At 43.2% G+C, this 21,040-nt stretch overlaps 2 protein-coding genes across 8 annotated transcripts in view; one reads left to right on the top strand and one right to left on the bottom strand.

Annotated features, from left to right (window-relative positions):
- The window catches only part of cpeb3 (cytoplasmic polyadenylation element binding protein 3), a 41,811-nt gene extending 30,151 nt beyond the window's left edge, over positions 1-11,660 (bottom strand). For 2 of the 7 annotated variants that reach the window (XM_061086953.1, XM_061086954.1), the window contains exons 1-2: positions 8,266-9,466; positions 136-289 (exon numbers count right to left, since the gene is read on the bottom strand). In XM_061086953.1, the coding sequence (XP_060942936.1) occupies positions 136-289; positions 8,266-9,297 (1,186 nt within the window). In that variant the 5' untranslated portion in view covers positions 9,298-9,466. Of the gene's footprint in view, positions 1-135; positions 290-8,265; positions 9,467-10,675; positions 10,764-11,615 lie in introns of those variants that run through there. The other 5 variants (XM_061086958.1, XM_061086959.1, XM_061086960.1 and 2 more) reach the window with 5 other exon arrangements.
- A 201-nt stretch (positions 11,661-11,861) lies between these two features.
- The window catches only part of marchf5 (membrane-associated ring finger (C3HC4) 5), a 28,096-nt gene continuing 18,917 nt past the window's right edge, over positions 11,862-21,040 (top strand). Inside the window, exon 1 of the mRNA XM_061087037.1 lies at positions 11,862-12,269. Coding sequence (XP_060943020.1) covers positions 12,226-12,269 — 44 coding nt within the window. The 5' untranslated portion in view covers positions 11,862-12,225. The remainder of the gene's footprint in view (positions 12,270-21,040) is intronic.

Here is a 21,040-nt window from a genome sequence, read left to right as displayed (position 1 = left end):
TTGATCCATATTGGATTGATTGGTAGATTGGCAAATAGAGAAAAAAATATTAAAAAATTAGTATGATATGCCCATGAAGCAAAAAAAAACAAAAACAAAAAATACTGTAAGCATGGACGTATGAATATTCCTAACCTGCAAAATGATTCCTCCATATAATATCAGCGATAGTCATTGGTGGGCCACCGGCAGGGTGTGGTTTACCTTTGTCATGGTCAGTTCTTATCATATCCATTAAGGAATTCTCCAAAGAGTGCAAGCTAAAAGCATCAAAGGGCCGATTCCGGTCCTGCAACACAGAAAAACAGGAAGAGGGTTAGAGTTAGAGTCAGGGAAGGACATCGTGTGGACAATCAGCATTCTGTACACACAGCACCTACTGCCTGTCGCACTTGGACAGGGACCCCTCCTCAGTGGCTCTTCCTGAGGTTTGTTCCATTATTTATTTTCTATTGTCCGGGGGAAGAGGGGTGCTATGCTGAGGGTGTGGTATGCTGCAGAGATTGTGAAGACCCTTGAGGCAAATGTTTGATTCTGACCTATATGAATAATATGTTGGTACTTTTGTGGCTGCGACATGCTACATTGTGCTACACCCATCAGTCATTAATGCGCATTCATGTGTTGGAATAAATCTCAGAATGGGAGAATTCACATGAATGCCATCTGAAGTCGGGACAACACAGACAGCTGGCAAAACTTTTGGTTCACGAGTTGCTGACCAATAAACTTTAAAACCAATCCAACCAACAGCATTTTTAAAATCTGCTTTAAATAGTAGCTTTTCATATGAACTTGTGAAATTTGACACTTTTGTCAGTTGCAAATGGTTTGAAAAGATTTATATACCTGTCACACCTGATCTTTTTTTTCTGTTGCTCTTTTGTGTGTATGTAAATAATGTGTTTTAAAACGCTCAAACAAAACACATTCGACTTCTAAGCACATGAACCCACCAAAGTCGGAACAATGACTTCACAGCTCGGGAAATGGGACCTTCCCAGGAGCATGTGAACACACAGTTATGCACACAGCATCACCAATGTATATTTATAATAAATATACTACAGTACATAATGTAGAATAGAACAAGAACATTGACTGATATTATTGTGCATGACATAAACTATTATTGTTAAAATGTTAAAGAAAAGATTACATGAGCTTGAACATTTAGCCTGTCTGTTGAAATTCTGGTTTGTTGGTTACCTTGCTCAAGGGCAGAATACTAGTAAAAACAGAACCTGCCTCTGTCACAGCGGCAAGACGGGCTGGGATACGTTCTGAGCTCATTTGGACTAATATGAATTAAGGATGTGAGATTATACCTTACAGGTAGATTAAAGGAGAATATAAACCCCATGTGTCACAGTCAGACCCAAATTCTTTCCCAGGCTCCTTAAACCTTTTCATGTAAAAACGCTACAGTTAAGGAACAGACTGGATTCAGCCCTCAGGAATCTCATCTGTCAGGATTCATATAATTTACAGAGGCTTTTTTACTATCACGTTTATAGAATATTAGTGAGCGGAGGTAGCGGGGAGTTTTAGCTGCTCAAGCAGGATTATTTACTGTTTAGTAGTTTTTTATGATAGTAAAGTGTATATCTTTGTGTTTAATGCTGGTAATGCTGTTCCCTCTACATTTGTTTTGCAGTTGTGGAGCTTCTGTGATGAACAGCTTAAAATCATCTCTGAATCATCAAGGTCACCTCGTCACGTGTGTGTTAATACACACACATTGAGCTTGCTGCACTTTGGGCCCAGAAGAGTGTGGTCGAAAATGTAGAAGAATGAAATGTCTCAAGGGAAACAGAAAAATCCCTTCCCTATTATTTACATTACATAAACAGAAATATATAATATGAACCTTATGACCCAGCTTTTCAGACTGATGGCTTGACTAAATTTGACAAGATAAATGCATAGGACAAAGTTGCACAAGTTTAATTGTATCTCCATGAAGATGGCACATGACTCCACAATGGCAACTCCCCGTTTCATTAATTCTTAAGTTATAGGTCTTAAACTTCAGCTAAATAAACTGAGATGACTCTCAAAATGTTTCCAGCTGAATTTCTATTTGTTTTTCACAAACACATTCTAATCCTTTAATTCCTAATTACGACCTTGCAGAGGTGCATTGTTTTCCCGAGGTTCGGTCGTATTCCCAACAGACAGTGATACAGTAGAGTACACCATCTGTTAAATTAGACGCCCAGTCTGAGTAATTAGTAATTATCAGTGTTCAGGATGTGTAGCTTGAAGAGACTCACAGGTCACCACTTAGCTTGACCTGGAACAATCGCTTGTAACGTTCGGGAAGGTTAACTTTGTGTAACTTAGTTCTGGACGTTATATTTCTACTGCCATCGCCAGAAAAGATAGCGAAAGACTTTGAATTATGAGACGTAGAGAGGGAGGTCTTCTTTTGCTGCTGTGTGCCACCTCACCTGGTAACAGTATTTGTTTTACCGATGACGGAATCGTGACATCACTGTGTGTGTGTATGGCGCATGTGTATTTGTTTGTGGTTGTTTGGAAGGTTTCCCTTTGTGTCACATTAGCAGTGTGGAAAGTCAAAGTCGCTGTGGTTTAGTTATGTGAATATTAGTGAACATGTGAAATTGCAGCAGTGGATGCAGGTGAGGGAAACAACGAAAAGTTAGATGCAGCAGTTCAGCAACAGAAATATTTTTTATCAGTAGAATAAATCTTTTTCAAATCTGCCATGTATTTCACAGGTTAATATCCGAGTTGATGGCAGCAAAGTTATTATAAAATTGAATATACTTTTCCAAAACCTTATGATGAAGAGTAAGCAAATATAGGTATAAGTAAGTAATATAAAGAGTGCTAAATATAAATATGCCTAAAGAAAGGTCAGCCGTACACGAACAAACGTTTTATCTAAATTTGAATACATTTTTATTTATATCGAGCTACTTCATTAAAGAATAATGAAGATTATGTAGAGGGGGGCTGTGGCTCAGGAGGTAGAACGGGTTATCCGCTAACCAGAAGGTTGGCAGTTTGATCCCAATGGATGAATGGGTAAAACTGCTAAACTTGAAAGCATTTAATACAACTTTGAGTGGTCATCAAGACTAGAAATATGCTCTGTTAAAGAAGCTATGAAAACACTTCCGTTGTTTCCGTTTGTGCCTCTGACAGGAGCTCAGTTCCACCTGATGCAGTTGTTTTGAAAGTGTTAATGTGAAGTTGCGTACTGTGGCCGTGACAGGACATTAAACTTCTGCCTGTGCTGCAGCAGTAACACTGTCATAAGTACTTTCCCCTCGTGATTTACGGAACCGCTCCGAACTCATATCCACATCCCATGAAGCAGATCGACCAGTGCAGGACTGGACAGTCAATAATGCTGCACCACACACCTCAAGGTGAGAGCGCTCACTGCTGATGACGTGTAAAGTCACCCACTGGGCATGATTGACTTTATGAGAATGACATGTGTGCCAAAGGTAAAGTGTTGGGAGGACGCCGAGCCGGAGCTGGGGCTGGAGCCTGCAGCCTTGGCAGCTGTGTCCTGTGTCCGCTGGCCGAGCCGGGGCCGCACTGTTTGCACGCCACAGCTATTGTTGCCCATTCGGCTGAGCATTCAAAAGTGTTATTCCCCCCCAACGCTGGGAGCCGACAGCACCACGTAGATAAAAATCTGCCCACTTGGTACAAACGGTGAACACTTAAAACGCTGAGCTTTTAGTTTCCCCCCCCTCCCCTCCCCTCCCTTCCGACACATGTGGATGATCACAGTGACGGCTGGGGGTCGGGGAGATCGCTGCAGGGAAATAATCTAAAGAGATAAAACAAATTCCCAAAACAGACTTCACTGTTTAACACATCACAGATTCCAACATGTGGGAAGCGGGTTTAAGTTGACCTGTCCCGTCTACACTGGAGCTCATCTTTCCACATGACCCATGATCAAGTTATAGGAGCAGGTTTATGAGGGAGACCCTGATATAAAAAAAGCAGACAGAGCACTTAAGATATGGCTGAGAACCTGGTTTTAATGAATAAAGTCTGCTTGATAGAGTCGGCCAGTTTCACAGGAAGTTGTTGAATTCATCAGTGTTTTTTTTTTTTCCCCTTTTCAAACCATAAAAATTACGAGCAGTAGTGAATTACTTTTATGTTGAACATAAATGTGCACCTTCACGGCCACACAATCAATCAACCAGTGGGAAAAGGGTGTGGAAGAAAAACCCTGAGGGATACAAGTCGTATCCAGGATGATATTTAAGCTACATATTACACTGACTCTAAATAAATTTTGTTCCTACAAATCCTGTTTGAATCTGCGAAATGCCGCCCAGGATATACAACCTTGGGATTTAGGTATGAATCAATTTAGTTATGCACCTGAAGAATTCAAGAATCTGTTCCAAGAAGGGAGGCAACAAATGATAGTTTTCATTATTGCTTAATAAGACTATTTTGGTCTTTTATAAATTGATTTGCTGTATAGTCTAGAAAATTAGAACTAGTGAACTATAGTTAATATAAATATTCTTCCAAAGAAATGAAACCCTTACCCATTCCTTTATTCGTCTTACTGAAAGTACAAAATCCCCCAAATTAGCAATTTGCAATTGATTAAAAAACAAAGATCGTAATCTTTGACAAAAATCCGAACGTAAATTAAAGAGCCGTTGTAAATTAAATCTGGATTGTGAGAAAGCTACAGATTAGACAAATAACTTGGCAATCAGAGAGGCAGTGTCGGTGGGAAATAAAGCAAAAAACAAGCTAAACCACAAAACGATCCTAATGCAAACTCGACTGGTAACACCCTGAAACCTGTCGAAACTCCTGCTGCTTTGCATGAGCATCAGACAGCATTTGACTGGGAGACTCAACCTGTCAGTCCGCCCAGACTCAGCCCTCACTTCTTCATCCGATACAAAGTGACTGTGGAAAGAGACGACCACGAAATAATCGCCACCGCCATCGTTTCAAATCAGGGCATCTCCTGAGCAGCTCATGTGACTTTGCGTCTTAAGACTCACACTGACATGTTAAGTTGCATTCCGCACATTCCCTGGCCTTTGAGCAGCAGCCAGCAGCAGGCGAGTACGAGCACATATCGGAGCACGCGGCACATTACATTTCAGCCTGCGTTTCTTCTGCGGCATCAGAGGAATACTGAGGGAGATCTGCAGAATGACAACAACTACACCTGTCACCAGCTGTCCACATGACACCGCGGGACCTGTTTGTGTGTGTGTGTGTGTGTGTGTGTGTGTGTGTGTGTGTGTGTGTGTGTACCCTGCCTGCTGCTCAGATCAGCAATTTGCCTCTGAGTTTCACTTCAGTAAACAGGCCGGTTGACATGTGGCACCATGACCTTGCATCCTGGTGATAACCCTTCACCAATTATGGGTGGAACTGTTAGGCAGCTATGTGTGAGCTGGAGCCGGTTTAACACTCTTTTTAAAAAAACACACTCTCTGTTTAATAATTACTCATTAGCTGAAAAAGTAGGAATGTATTACAAGTACGATGTATTTCTAAAGGCATATCTGGCTGATCTTAGTGCACCACTTCAATTTCCACATAAAGGTTGGGGTCACTCTGCTAATCATTGTATAATGTCTTCTGTGGCTCTGGAGGGGGTCTACAAGTCTAAGAAAACCACCCTAGCTACATTATTAAATTAATGAGGTTAATGGGGTTAATCTGAGATGGGTTCAACACTTCAAACATTTCGCGTGGAGCTGAAGCAATTAATTGATTAGTCCACTTACAGAAAAAAACATATTTGATAGTCAATTTAAGTCCAAGCAATAGTGGGAAAAATGCCAACGTTTTGCACCTTGTAAACTATATTTGGAATTATTTAGACAAAGCTATAGAGCTGAGGACGCCATGTTTTTTCTGATCTTTCAGCCCAAAGGTCAGTTGAATAGGAATTGTGCAGATGATTACAATTGTGGGAATAATCCTCAGCTGCAGCCCGTATCTTTACCCCCAGTTTTCCCCATATTCCTGCATGAGAAAAAAACTGCTCTTTCCCAGAGTTCCATGTCAGTAAACAGACCTCGCTCGACACACATGTGGCCCCTTGACCTTTTCTCCTGGTGATAACTGGGGCTGTAAGCTGGCCAAGTCAAGAAAACACGGATACACCGAGGCTCTCGACAGAGGAAACTGAGTAATAAAGCCCCCCCACACACACACACACACACAATCATTATCTCCACAAAAGGCTATACATTTCATGCCGCTTGGAATTTCACTCTGCACCAGGCCGTGCTTCCTCGGCACATGCAGTCCTCTCTGCAGTAACAGGTTAACTTTCTGGCTTGTGCTCGGTCTCCCGAGTGCTCGCCTTTGATCGCGGGAACAAGTCCTCCTTTTTAAGTAAGCAGTGACTTCAGGGGTTGCAGTCAGCTAGCTTATGTATCAGGCCGCATAGTTGGACATAAGGGGAAACACACAACTAGTCATGTGAAAAATCATACAGTAATAATTGTAGTAAATAACTGTTCATGTCAGCGTACTCTGTAGTCAGACGTGTCAGTCAGGGAAACATTATAATGCTGGTGACGACAGATCTGTTATGTTGAACTTAAGCGCATACATACATGTAAGTACCAGGTAAATATCAGACTACACATTTTATTTGACCTACAGAAAGTGGCTGTATTTAATCAAGGCCCTTTCCTCATAGTTATGATGCTCAAATGTTGACGGACGATGTAATATGAACCTAAAAGACAAATATTTTCCTGTACAGGGTGTTACACTGTTTTCCTTCATAATATGAAATGAGATAAGTAAATTCACGACCTATTCGCATGTTTTGACCCTGAATAAATGTGTAAATGCTTCCTAACAGCAGGGAAACAAACATCTATCGTTGTCAGCACTTGTATAATGTTTATATCATTGTAGAAAATCACTGTAAAAGTATAATATATATATATATATATATATGTATGTTTATTCTCTCTGAAATGTGTGTTACACCTTCCCTTCACCTACCGGGATGCACTTGCGCTCCTTCCCGGACTGTTGCACCGCCCACTTCCGCGTACCAAGCCAATCAAATGTGACAGCAGATGTTGCTTTCGCAGTCTGTCAGATATCGCAAACGCATGTTAAAAAGCGACTTAAAAAAATAATTATCTACATCTCCCTCCGGATATACACCGAAGCGAGCGACAGCACCGCGTTATAACGCATAATTACCATAAATATAATCATTATTTATTGTTATTACTGTAATGATTACTAGTGTTGTTATTATAAGACCATTTCTACATTTCTGATTTGATAATGAGCCTAAATGTGACATCCAATACTCAATCTTAATTACCATGTACTCTATAGCCTGCAGACTTAGAAGCCTGATGACTAATATATAATGGTTCCTCCTTTTAGAGGTGCAGCACTTTCTTCCTGCAGCTCCCTCTCAGTCTTGACATGAAGAGTTACGAGGAGCACCTGAATGCGTCATGTGCCCTTTAAATCCCACGGAGAGTGAACAGGCGGAGGAAACTTAACTATTTCGTGCAATAAAATCGTGCACGGCGACACTTTCTACCACTGACGAAGTGTGTGTGTCTGTCTGTGTGTGTGTGTGTGTGTGTTTGGATGCGTTATATACAGCCACGATCACAGGTTAACACAAGCAGAGACTCGCTGTGTCATCCCTTGCAGCCCGATTGACCTCCACAACACACTCTGTCACCACACACGTCATATGAAGATGTTGACAGCTCCCGGCAAAGCCCAAGGGTCATTTGTCGATTCATCTCAGCCATATAAGTCCCAGCCTTGTGTGGATAGAATATTCAAATAGAGTGGGTTTTTAAATGCTGAATCACCTCGATCAGCTTTTAAACTGACTGCGTCCTGTGGCAGAATGAATGTGGAAAAACCCAACTGTGAAAATAAAAAAAAGGCTGACACTGTGTCAACAACGATGAAATGCTCACTGAATATAAAAGTAATATAATATATAATACAAAATCTCATAGATCCATAATGAATCCACGTACTGACGAGCTCAGGGTGACCTTAGGTGTTATAGATTTATCTCAAACACTGATGGTTTATCTTTCAGTGTGGTTTATCTTAATTTATACAGAATACATTTATATATGACACCATCGTCCTATGTAAGAAGACCACCGGTGACAGACGGACAACATGTCCCAGTGGTCAGCAGATTAAACACCGGCTGAGGGACCAGAGCAAGGCCCTGGCCTGCTCCTATACTGGGATACATGGATTTACCTGGAAAGGCAGTATGTTGTTGCTGTTGTCAGTCCTGAAGGCGCTGTCCTCCATCCAGGGCTTGGGGGTGAGGGGACCGGGTCTTGGGAATTTGGGGGGTGCTATAATGTTGCTGGTGTAGGACTTTTTCATGGGGGAGATGGGGTTCATGGGTGATGGCCCCCCGACGCCCACCGCTCTGCGCGGGTCCCTGCCCGCCTGCAGCCCGCTCCACGGGTTGGAGGCCGTGCTCCAAGCGGCGTTCTGGTGATTATTCCAAGCGGACGACGAGGCAGGAGAAGACGACCCCTTGCCGTTATTCATGACCGTCTGATAAGCGTTCCTCTGGGGGAAAGGGCCCTGGCTGGGGCTGACAGGAGACCTCCTCTGCTGGGGCTGCTGCGGCTGCGGAGCTGGCTGCTGATGCTGCTGCTGCTGGGACTGCGGAGCCAGGCCGATCTGCGGGGAGAAGTTGCCCCCGTACACCGGGTTGACATGGTGCGGGAAGTTCTGGAACAGCATCGTGCCGTTCACCGACGGTACTCCCTGGAAGAAGCTGTCGTCCGCGGCGTTGCTGGTTCCCGTGGACCAGGTGCTCCCGAACGAGGAGGACGGGGAGGAGAGGGGCCCGCCGGTCTCCTGCAGCGGCTGCTGGTGGAAGCTCAACCCGGGCAGGATCGGCGACTCCATCGGCCCCGGAGCGTCCCTGCTGCTGGGAGTCAGCGCTGAAGAAGCCGCTCGGTGGCACCCGGTGGACGGGCTCTCCGACTCCGAGGAGGAAGAAGTGGGCTCCGATGCCGGGGTCGGGGTGGAGGTGGAGGGAGGAGGGTCTGCTCGCGTCGGGTCTTGCTGATGGTGAGACTGGGCTCTGTTTGTGTCCATCAGTAAATCATCCTGCATGGTGTGCGGAGCTGAAACGGGCGGAAACAGAGACGAGGAGTTATTACTGGGACTGGGACTGCTGCCGTAGCATCTGAGGAACTGGGACCAGTCCGACAGGGATATGATGTTAGAGGGACCGGGCGGCTGCAGGGCGAATGCGTGATCCCCCATTTAGCCCCCGACCAGAAGAGAGGAGGGGTGGGAAAAGAAAAGGACAACACTTCCCGAGGACTACAGCTGAAGGATTCACAGATTACTACACGCAGGCTGCAGATATTCACCCGAGTTCGCCACGTCTCGCTTTTCCCTTCCACGCAGGAACTCCGGAGCTGCAATGTGAAACTGATTCAGTGTGGGTTTTCCGCCCAAGGACCTCCCCTATACACTCATTTACATACGTCAGTAAATACAGCTGTCCTTCAGCAAGGTTAAAACACCCCAGGTCTACCTGAAACCCACGCACTCCCCCTCACAAACACACGCAGCTTGTGTTGTGAAGAATAAAATGACTTTCAAAAATGCGCACTTGGCCGTTTTTTACGCAGAGGAGAATGACGCACCAGATCCACTTTATTAAACCGCAAATATCCCTCATTATATACTTAGAATAAACATGACAGTCAGCACAGTGACAAGACGGTAGTTTCTACAGTTGATTTACCGAATGGACCATACAGGAATAATAAAGCAAGATGTCTAATTATAGCGCACAGATAGGGCACAGCCTGAGATCCGCATTGACACAACCAAGGGCTGGCACTCACATTGATGCAACTTGCATTTAAAAGGTTCAACGTTATATCACTCGGTGTCGTCTATTCAAAGTTATAGTGAAGCTTCCATGCAAAATCATCCTTTACTTTGCCTATCAGAGAGAGTCCTGCACAAGCGAAATTACCGTAATGCGATCAAATAGACAAAAGTTGCCAAATCATCAACATGACATAGCAGAGAGATCAGGACGATCTAACACGTAAATACAGACACACAACAGTGAGGTTTGTAAGGGCACAATCATAGGCTGTGGCACAGAGTCAGATCAGACATCCGAGGTTATCATTATGTTAAATTAAAAGCTATAATAACATAGGTGAGCCCTGGCTGCAGGGGACCGAGGCCTGTCTGCGGACTGGAATAGAATAACAGAGCCAGATGACATGCAGGATCATTTCATCAGCGTGATGGCAGTGGCACGAGTTGTACTTTCAGGGTAATCGCAATAGACTGCATTGCACAGACACACACAAACACACACACACACACACACACAACCAGATAATCCGAGTTTTCTCCTCCCAGAGCTGCGCTTCCAAGGTCATCACAGCGGCTCCAGGCAGCGGCTCACCTCCCCGCAGACCCCGGCCCCTTCGCCCGGACACATTTCATGGAGCTGTCCTTTGCCTAGAAACCCCCACACCCCCCCTTTAATCCATATGGGTCCCCCCTAGCACACAAAACCACGACAAAACAGCATGCACACACACACACACACACAAACACACACGCACTGCATTGTCCTCCCCTCTGCCTGGCGTGGAGTTTGAATTACCTGTTATCGTTCACCCTTGTCTGAGACTCTGTGAGTAAAGTGATTTCAGTGTTTGCCTCTGCCGGGTCTGGATGTGACAAACGAGCCACCCTTGTGCCGAGGTAGTCAGCAGTTGCCTCAACAGCTGATTGACTGCGGCGCATGGATGATGCCGAGGAGGCTGTCGGGAGTTGTAGTTTGTAGCGACTGGACAACAAATGCACGGCTTGACCCGAGTAAAGACTATATATCGTGGTGTATATTTATGTATATATATATGTGCAGGCCTGTCGGTTATATATCGAGGAGCCAAAGGGGAAGTAACGGAATAAAGCAGCAATACAAATAGTGTTGCTTGAAAGTAACACCTCCTCTCTCTCTCACTCGCTTTTGCACATATAGAGTGTAAACCTTACATATATGTATTTGCAGACATGCAAGTTGTATTATGAGTTATACAAAACAGCTTTAACACTCAAGCAAAGCCAACAAGGGTGTGTTTGTGTTATTATATACCAACCCACTGTCCATCCCTTTACTGGCTTTACCCCATGCACAGACTTTACCACTACATATTCTTATATATTTATATATTTATATATGTATATATTTTTGTTGTTTTATATATAGATATATATATTTTTATTGTACTTTCCACTCCAGCAGCACAATAACACTTCACTACTGGACACTGACACAATCACATCATTGCATCCCATTCCTGTACCTGTATATTCTCTGTAAGTGATTTATGTATGTATGTCAGTGTGGTGTTTAAGTGTTAACTGTATAAGCTACTGGATGTTCTAAATTTCCTTCGGGATTAATAAAGTATCTATCTATCTATCTATCTATCTATCTATCTATCTATCTATCTATCTATCTATCTATCTATCTATCTATCTATCTATCTATCTATCTATCTATCTATAGCAGTGTAACCTGATTTAAAACGTCTTACCATCATTAAAAGTGTTCTGTAGCCATATGTGCATCTTCATGATGTCTGTGTATCCAATAAACCCTGGTCCCCCCCCCTCTCCTCCATCTGCTAGGGGTGGAAGCAGGACATTGAGTTGGTGTTTGTGGCCATCACAGGGAGGAGGGAGGCACCGCCGGACTACAACTCCCATGTCAGGGGGGAGCGCCGTGCCGTGGTTGTTGTGATGACGCAGTGACGCACAGTTACCTCAGAGACGACCAGGCGACGAGCGGTCAACGCCAATGCGATGGTAGCAGGGACACACAAGGCCGTAGCGGACGGGAAGAGGGGTTTCCATGTGAAGGAGAGCACCGGCAACACACACAGGCTTTGACTTCAGCCCGCCACGACCCAGAAGCTGTGGTTTTAGGCCAATCAAGCTTCTCCTGTGCAGCTGACGCGCCGTGTCAACACAAAGGCCTACGTAGCTAGCTAGTTCCTCGGCTAGCTAGCTAGCAAAGGGGCTGAACGCCAAACCTCTGCTGCAGCCAAAGTAACACATTTTTGTTGATGTTTGACTTGTAGCGAAGTTAAATCTCCTCCACCGAGACGACGACATTTGAGGGTTTTTCCTCGCTTCTCCACTACAATGACGGAACAGGGCGCAGTGGTAATGCAGCAGAATCTGGACAGGTGAGTTCAAGTTGAAGGCTAACATGCTAATGGAGGCTACATAGCGTTTTACGTCAACCTGCAACTGTAGGCAGATGGGGAGGGAAAGTGAAAGCGTTTCGCCTCAAAATATCAAGAAACGTATTGAGTTCAGCGTTTTATTCCAAACTCTTGTTAGTGTGTCTGCACTGTCAACACAGGACGTCCTCTACAACCGCTGACCTACAATACACACTGCACTAAGTTACGTTAATGTTCACTATCACTATGAACGTATCTGTCCCTGCTGCACTTGTACCAAAACCTCATGTTAACTATTGACCTTTAGACGAGGAGATGACAGCTCAGTTAGATTTCTTAAATGGTCACGTTCATTGCTAACAATCATTATGGCTCTGAAAGAGTAACCTGTCTGCAAAAATGTGACTATTCAATAGTATTGCGATATTTGGGCCACGATTCAATAGTATTGCGATTCTGCGATATATTGCGATACTGCAAGTATTGCGATTCGATTCTGCGATATATTGCGATTCATGTCCCCCATATTATTCAAAGGCATTACACAAAATTAGGAAAATAAGACCGTTCAACTCACTTCAAATGTCACATTTAATTCTGTGAACAACATTGTCTTCTACACATTAACTGAAGTGCAAAAACTAACAAAGGGTAGTGCAAAAACTTTGTCCTTGAACATTCAAGACACAGGACCTTTGTAATTATTTTCTGAATAGGAGACCTCTCACATGAACGCTGAGCTCCCAGCACATAACTTACAATTATTTAAATACAATACAGTAACATAAAGCAGACATAATAGAGTAACATAAACCTGAGAATAATCATATAAATAAGAGTAACCTAGAGCTTCAATCAAATTGAGAATAATAAACAAATGTGTACTACTAGAGTCCAGTCCAGTTGGCTGCAAGGTCATGACACAAAATGTTAAATTCATTTGGGAATATTGGCATTTTTGTTCAGAAAAAGGAGTTGGTCAACATGCTCAGATGTTAAAGTGCTCCTCAGTATCGATAGTATCGCGGGCGCAAAATATCGCGATACTGAACAGAATCAGAATTTTTTTCCCCACCACTACTGCTTATCTGCTTTAAAAAATATACACTGAATACTATTTCCCTGACAAGTTTACTTTCTTTTCCCTGGATATGGACTATTGGAGCACATTTATTCATAGAAAGCAAAATCTTAACCCTTCAGTTACATGTCAAGATGTCTGAATTATGTGCACAAGCCCAGATTGACCTAAAGGAGAAAGTAATATTCAGCTAATACTGAGAGTCAAGCATGAGTGAGCATGCTGGCACGGCTAGGAAGAGTTTTATGAGAGATGGAGTACTAGCAGATATCAGCATCTGTCACTAGCTAACTAGTAAATGAGGAATAAAAACCAGCAGCAGACTGCTAATTGTGCATTGTGGGTTTAAATTGGTGTTTAAAACTTCCTTATCACAAAAAGCATCATGGTAACTGACTTGAAGAAGACGTACAAGTCACATGCATCAGGAAGGAAGAAAATGCAAGTCAAATAAACAGAAGAAATGAAACTCTGTCCAAGGCAAGGTTGTCATTGGGGAAATGTATGACAAATGACCAACCCAGTTTTGGGTTTGACACTTAATAAACCATATTTCGAATTTGTTCTCACTGCTAAAAGTCACAGCTAATCAAGGCCTGCACACACGTGTTCCCTTTGAATCCACTGGGAAGTGTTGCAGTGGCAAGCTTCACAGCAAACAGAAAAAGTCTCTCTGGGACGACTGAAGCTTTGCTTAGCACAACGTGGAACCACAGGTTTAACAGTTTCATGGTCTCATTGAGGGGAAATTGATTTTGAGCTATAAAGACATACAATCCTACCCTCAGTACACTTTGACGGTGAAGTCAGTGCACACAGTCAGCAACTCTGCAGGGCCCCTGGAGCTGTACAAAGTCCTGAGCCTTGCTTATAGCTGTAGCTTGTCACTTTGACGGTCACACTAGGGATAACATCCACAGACTGCATCTTCAAATTCATGTATGGATGCTTGCTGTGTTTTTATTCATGATAGCCTCTCTAGGTATTGAGTTGAATTCACATTCAGCACAGGCTTATTCTGCCTATGCTTGGCCTCCTGTGTTGTTTAAGCAGGAGCACCAGGTCATGCTGTGAACGTTTTCCAGTCATTTTACAGCTTGTGATGCAAATCTTCATTCAGACTGCTCAATGAAGAAACAGTGATGCACACTTGAACACAAAGGTTAAATCACCTCAGTGATAAGTATGTGAGGTCATGTAATATAATTTAACGTCACACAGTTCCGATGTACTTGAAAGTTTTGCAGCTAGATATCTGCACGTGATGTTGGTGGTCAGCTCACATACACGTGCCTCAGCATCTTGTGACTATTGGAATCTTATAGCTGAAATTAGTACAACCAAATAAGATGATCAGTTATAGGTTGTGTGGTCTAATTTATCAGAGGGAAGTTGTAGAACAAGATAAGTGAATATGCTTAATCAAAATGATATGTCTCTCAGGGTGTGAGTAGATGTCAAAATCGATGTTGATGTCCACATTGAAAAAACTGAAATAAAAACATCAGTAGAAAAGGCAAGTCACAACATGCCAGCTATTGTCTTGCTTCTATTTTGAATGAAATGTGTGTTATAAGATGAACTACAGTGAATTCAATACATCTCTCACAAATTGTGTTGATTTATAACTGAGGTTCATGTTATGACTTCAGTTAAATAAGCATCATTGAATGGGCTGGTACAAGTTTAGTGATTTCACTTACTAAAGTTCCGGTTTTATGTGTCTTGAAATACACAAAACATAAGTGCAAACTTGACTACACAAAATAAAATGTAACTGTCGTCCACCAAAACGAGTCTTGTTTTGAACTCGGACAATGTTTTCACAAGTTGCCATGCTAATTTCTACCCACTTTTATTCTCTATGTAGCAATAAAACAGAGGGGTAACGCCACGCTTGCTGCTTCCCAAGCGTTGTCATGGCACATGTGTGACCAGAATATTCCATCTTCTGTTTAAGTGGTCGAGAGCAGATGCAGCAGCATTAGATCCAAGCATTTTGGTGCACCGTTTCCCTCAGAATAGTCACTGGCATTTGATAGCTTGTGCAGTCTGTACTAACAGGTATTTGTAGTAATTTGACACAGCACTTTCGGTCATATTAAAGTTTGCACTTTGAAATCATTTCCCTCAGCACATTGTAGGGGAGCAGAAAGAAAGGAAGGGCATGTGAGGCTTGTGAAATGTGCTTGAGCTGCATGCTGTGGTTGTGTGGCAGAGGCAATAACCCGGACAGTGTTTGAGGAGCTGATAGCAGGAAGATGTATGTCATGTCCCCTTGCCCATGGTTGTGTACCCAGCCACTATCACTGACAAACATAAGGCTCCACGGGCTCTTATCTGGCTTGCCACAAGCAGCCAGCTGCCCCTGCAATGCAGTGTTTCACAAATGGATGTAGGAGACACACTTCAATCCAGACTGACCTTTTTTTATTGGCTCTCACACAACATCCTTCTTTTATTCTTTTCCGGTCTGCTTTTGATGTTAGGATCACGAACCCTGTTGCTTGTCTGAATGGATATATAAATGTCTGCTGTATTGTGTGTGAATGCATTAAAATGAATACTGGTGGACAAAGGTCCGTAGCTTTAATTGCAGCATCATAGTTATATGGTTAAACTGAGGAGCCAGCAACTGTCAATTTTATTATGCAAAATATTTCCCATAATGAAAGTAAATTCTGTCACCCCTTTTCAAAATGGACTTAGATTTCTTTTGTAGTAAGATGTTCAAATTAAGCAGTACCATTTCTCCTGTATCCTGAGAGTTTGATAAAAAGATATTTTGTTCCCTTGTGAAGCCACTTAACGTGGAACTTTTACTTTTTGTCGATTTTGGCGTGGACAAAAGCTGAAGTGTTTCAACTCTCGCTTGTTTGTTTTGGAAGGGGTGAAAGGGGGGGTTCAACGATCAAAATACTCAACATATTCGTATTCATTTAAAAAATACGACAGTTAAGTAATCAGCTAATGTACTGACAGTACAGTACTGGCAATATGTCAGTAAAGACAATCATCTATCAGTATTATAACTGATTTCACAGAACCTATTGATTACATTTATACAGGTACGAGAAATGCATACTCCCCCTCCTCTTATTGTGGGCAAATGGAACATCCCACCCTCCTTCGCTCCTTGTTCAGTCCGCTCCGTAAACCGAGCAGACAGCTACTTCAATGTTGTTGTTCAGCCTGGTCTCTGTGATGACAATCACACAATGAGGAGTAATTCTCATTCTGATCTCTTGCATCCTGTTTGTTCAGAGACCTGGTGTTGGCCAGCAACAGACTCGGGAGTGCTGGTCTGTACGAGTTTGCGTTTAGCCTAGCGTGTAGCCTGGCTCGCTTCCCCCCGCTTTTTTCTTCTTCTCCCTCCATCTACACTTAGGCCTTTCCAGGCTGACTTCCGTAAATCGTTGCTATGACTTTGCAGGTAATCGGCCTCTGCGGCAGACATTTAGAATAGTTAATAAAAAAATAAAATGTTCTTCCCAACTCTCTCAATTGTTGTTTTAGGTCATTAAGAAGCAGCAATATTAAAATAACACGTTCCAGTTAAAAAAGTCCTTGTAGGGGCTTTACAGTTGGCGGAATGATTATCATATGTTCTATTAACGAGATAAGCATGCATTTTCAGTCTGACATTTTACTTTTTCATTTCTTAAAGGGATAGTTCACCTAGAAATGAAAATACACTCATTATCTACTCACCCCTATGCCGATGGAGTGGGTGAAGTGTTTGAGTCCACAGAACACTTTTGGAGTTTCAGGGGTAAGCAGTGTAGCTATCCCTTTAAGGGATTTCATTACTGTTATGTGACACAATACTCTACTTATTTCTTGTTTGTAACAGGTCGATTTTTTTAAAATACCACCTAGTTAGTTTAGAGAAAAGAGACAAGTGTAAAGCACCAGCTGTTATTGGAAACCTCATAGGTGTGGTAGCTAGCAGGCTGGAGTAATTTAAACCACAAACACTAAACTGAATGACATCCTGTTACACTGTTGGTTTCGAACAGAGTTGTTTCTCAAACCCTTTCATGGCTCTTTGACCCTACACCGATCATTATACTGTGGACATATTCAGGCAACACTACAAAATCACCATATTTCAGACAAACTCTACATATGAATCTGAAATGAGGGCCGAGGAATCTATTGATAAAAGTTTTGAATTAATCAATTTCCATCCACCACTCGTCATAGTCTTCCTAACTATGGATGCCAGCCGCTCGGGGAGCAGTCAAAATTCCTTTGCCTGCGCACTTGTTAATGTAAAACCAAGGTCACAGTGTCTTGTACTGTAGATTTCAGAAGTACACAAATTTGTGATAAGATTGCCTAAAGTTCTAATAGAAATGGGAGGCTCCTGTGTGAGTCAACTGAGTGAAAATACATTACTCACCTGTCTGTGAGCAACAGAAGCAAAACTTAAAACCTGAATGGTTAGTTTATTAGATTACATTAAATAGGCTGTCATTTTTGATATGTCACAAACTGCAATATGCTATGATATAACATACTGTAATCCAATGTACACACAAGACTGTGTTGATTAAAATCTAGTCATTTCAGAAGCTGGAATTCCTGTTCTGAATCTGGTGCCCCTGTGGCCTCCAGTTTTCCCACAGTCACATGACCTCTGCTCTAAATGGCACCTTTGTGGGTGGCTTATGCAGCTCTTAAAGAACCTGAGCCTGACCTGTGAGATGATGAGAAAGTAGCTCTGCGGTCCCACTCCTCTTTGTACACAGTGTCAGTCATCCTGTATTCCTTCACACCCCCCTCCTGTGTCTGTGACTATGATACAGTTAGGGCTGGGCGATATGGGAAAAAATGTTATCACGATATGTTTTTCCATATTGATCGATCTCGATTCTTAACACGATATGTAGTTTTTGATCAGTTTCCTGAAGCCGTCCCTCTCCACTGTGCTCAGGGGCATCATATCTGTAGCTAAGCAATAAGTAATAGCGCTCGTTATATTTTTTCCCCGCTTCGATTGTTTTCATATGGGGCAATGGCTGCAAAACACTAACGGGAGACGTAGTGGTCTTGCCTGTCTCTTTGTTTGGTGTCGTGCAAACTTGAGCCCGCAGAGTCAAACTCTCTGTGTAATCACTGGGATGGTGCCGTCTCAGGTGATTGAAAAGGTTTGTGGTGTTTCCCGTCCTGGCTGGTACCGACCGCCGGCATATTTTGCAGACCGGCTTCGTCTGCTCCTCGTCCTTTTAGCCGTATCCAAACCACGTCCACACAACTGACGTCGCGTTACGCTTTTTTCCGACAATGTCTTCGGTTCCGGGTGATATAGTGATGTCGCTCTCACATTCGGCATTATTTTCGCTGTCCCCGACTTCAGTTTCACTCATTTTTTCAACTTCGTTCTCTCTTGTTCTCTCTCTCGCAACTGCAGCAGCTCTCACGATGGGAAGGGGGCGTGTCGTGTCCTGCCTGCAGCCGGCAGGCTCCGTCACTGTTGTTGCGCTTACTTTTGCCACGTGAGATCGAATACATGTCACGAGGAGATAATCGAAATCGATCTAAATTTTATCGCGATCCCGAATCGGGATCGAAAAATCGCCCAGCCCTAGATACAGTTCTGCACTTTCTTTGATTGCCAAAATCTCATTGAAAGCTGAAGTGGTACAAGTGATGTTGGCCCAGCTTTGCAGGGAAATATCTACAACCCTTTACTGCTGCACATTCTTTTCATCCTTGAAGCTTGAAGGTTTGTCAGAATATCGGTGAAAACCAAAAGGATAATGCACACTGCTGTTTGAATGCCCTTGAAGTGTCAAAGCAGTTGATTCGCATTAGATGTATTAAAGCTCATTGTGGATACTGCAAAGCCACACTTAATTTTGCCTGTTGAACACGTAAATAAGTCGTTGAGACAGCACGTCACCTTGCTTCGGTGAAACTCAGGCAAGTTGCCATCATCTGTTCTTGGAGGACATTTTGATGGAGCCTTTCCAGACCTTGTTATGCCCAGGACACACTACGCAGTGTTCCGTGACGGCTAGCTCGCTGAACTGTGTGGCTTTTGTCAGTATGTGTGTGTGTGTGTGTGTGTGTGTCCGCACCAGTGTGTCAACTGCTGTGCTGGTACTGCCAGCTACTGAATATCTTTTTACACAGAGGTTGCCCTTGATAATGGTAATCAGTCATACTAATCATTCATCATTGATGAGTGGTTTGTAGAGTTGTAACCGGAAACCAGTTGCATGATTGTTATGGAGGAACCGGAAAACTAGTGTCCTTTACCCTAGACATTGAAAGGATGTCTCGTATTGAGCCCTTTTTCCCCTGGTCAAAAAACACCTGCTAACATCCGGCTTTTGTCTGCAATGGATTCATTCTGGATTCACTCCAGAGTCAAATGATTCTGCAGTAGACTTGTGTTTTTATCGAATGCGGCTCAGACAGCGATAGAAATTTGACACCTGGGTCAACGTGCTAATTAGGCGGACAGTGCAGTGAGGGACACTTCATTCGTCAGTGCTTTTGTGACGTTGAACATGATGCACTGGGAAAAAAACAGAAAGGCAAACTCCTTTACTTGCAATTGGAATAGAGTTAATCGCCTTTTGGGGGGTGATAACCCACATGTTTGAGTTTTTTGGACAAGTATAAAAATACTGCAAACATTTGTTGAGCACTCGAATCACAAACTGAAATGTTCACAACGCCTGATTAGTTTGTGTCATCATTGTGTCTATTGTTTTAAGTGTATAGATTTACAAGCCACATCTGTGTCAAATTGCAGGCATTCTCTATATGCAGGAGACCTTTTTGTACATGTGCAGCCTAGGCTTATCTGCCCAATGTTCGGCTGAACAGGGTTGAGGCGACATCAAGCTAGAGATTAAGGTTTCTCACAGTGGATAGCATTTCGGTGCTGTTGTATTGGATACTGTCATGCTGTGGGGCTGGGTTACAGGAATAGGAGCCAGTGAATCTAAGGGAGCATTGGGTTTTGTTCTCCGCTGTCGCACTCCTCTTGAGATATCTGACAGTGTTCGACCCAACTACTCATCCAGTCTTTGCATAGCCTCAGTTTTCATCTTTGTGCTGTCTTTTGGGATATTACGCCCCATCGAGCATCATTGGAAATGGCCACAAGATGTATATTTTTTTATCTTATCAGCCTCTGCCAGCTTTGCAGTGCCTAAAGTGTTAGATGTAGTGTCAAACAGCTCGGAGTAAATTGCAGGCTCATATACCTGTCAGATGCAAAGAGGTGAGCAGTTACAGAGCGAGTTTTGTGAGGACAGAAGACAGAAGTGTGAATAGAGGCTCAGTGTTTCCGTCAGACTCCGATTCGCCGTGTGTGCCGGCCCGGGCCCTTTAGCTGGCAATGTTACTTGAGCGCCTCGACCCGAGCGCTCCCCTCCTGAGTCGCCATGTTTTATTCAGTATGAGCAGAGTATTGGAAAATCTTCCATAGCAAGCAGGCAGCAACCTGAGCAAATTATCCAAGTTAGCCATCCACAGTCTTTCACAGAGGACCCCCCCTCTACTCCCCTGTGGCCGCAGTAACAACCTAGACCTCAGCACTATGATGACAGAAGGCCTGAGATTTGATATCTATTATTCAGCTGTGGGAGCAGCAGGGTTGAAATGTACACAGTGTACTACGGAGAGTTAGTTGCTGAATAAATATTGAAGGCACCGTTGAAGAGCTGCT

This window comes from Limanda limanda, chromosome 15 (genome assembly GCF_963576545.1).
Source record: "Limanda limanda chromosome 15, fLimLim1.1, whole genome shotgun sequence".
Lineage (NCBI taxonomy): Eukaryota > Metazoa > Chordata > Actinopteri > Pleuronectiformes > Pleuronectidae > Limanda > Limanda limanda.
Note: the sequence above shows the minus strand (reverse complement) of the source record. Positions and strands in the feature narration are given on the sequence as shown.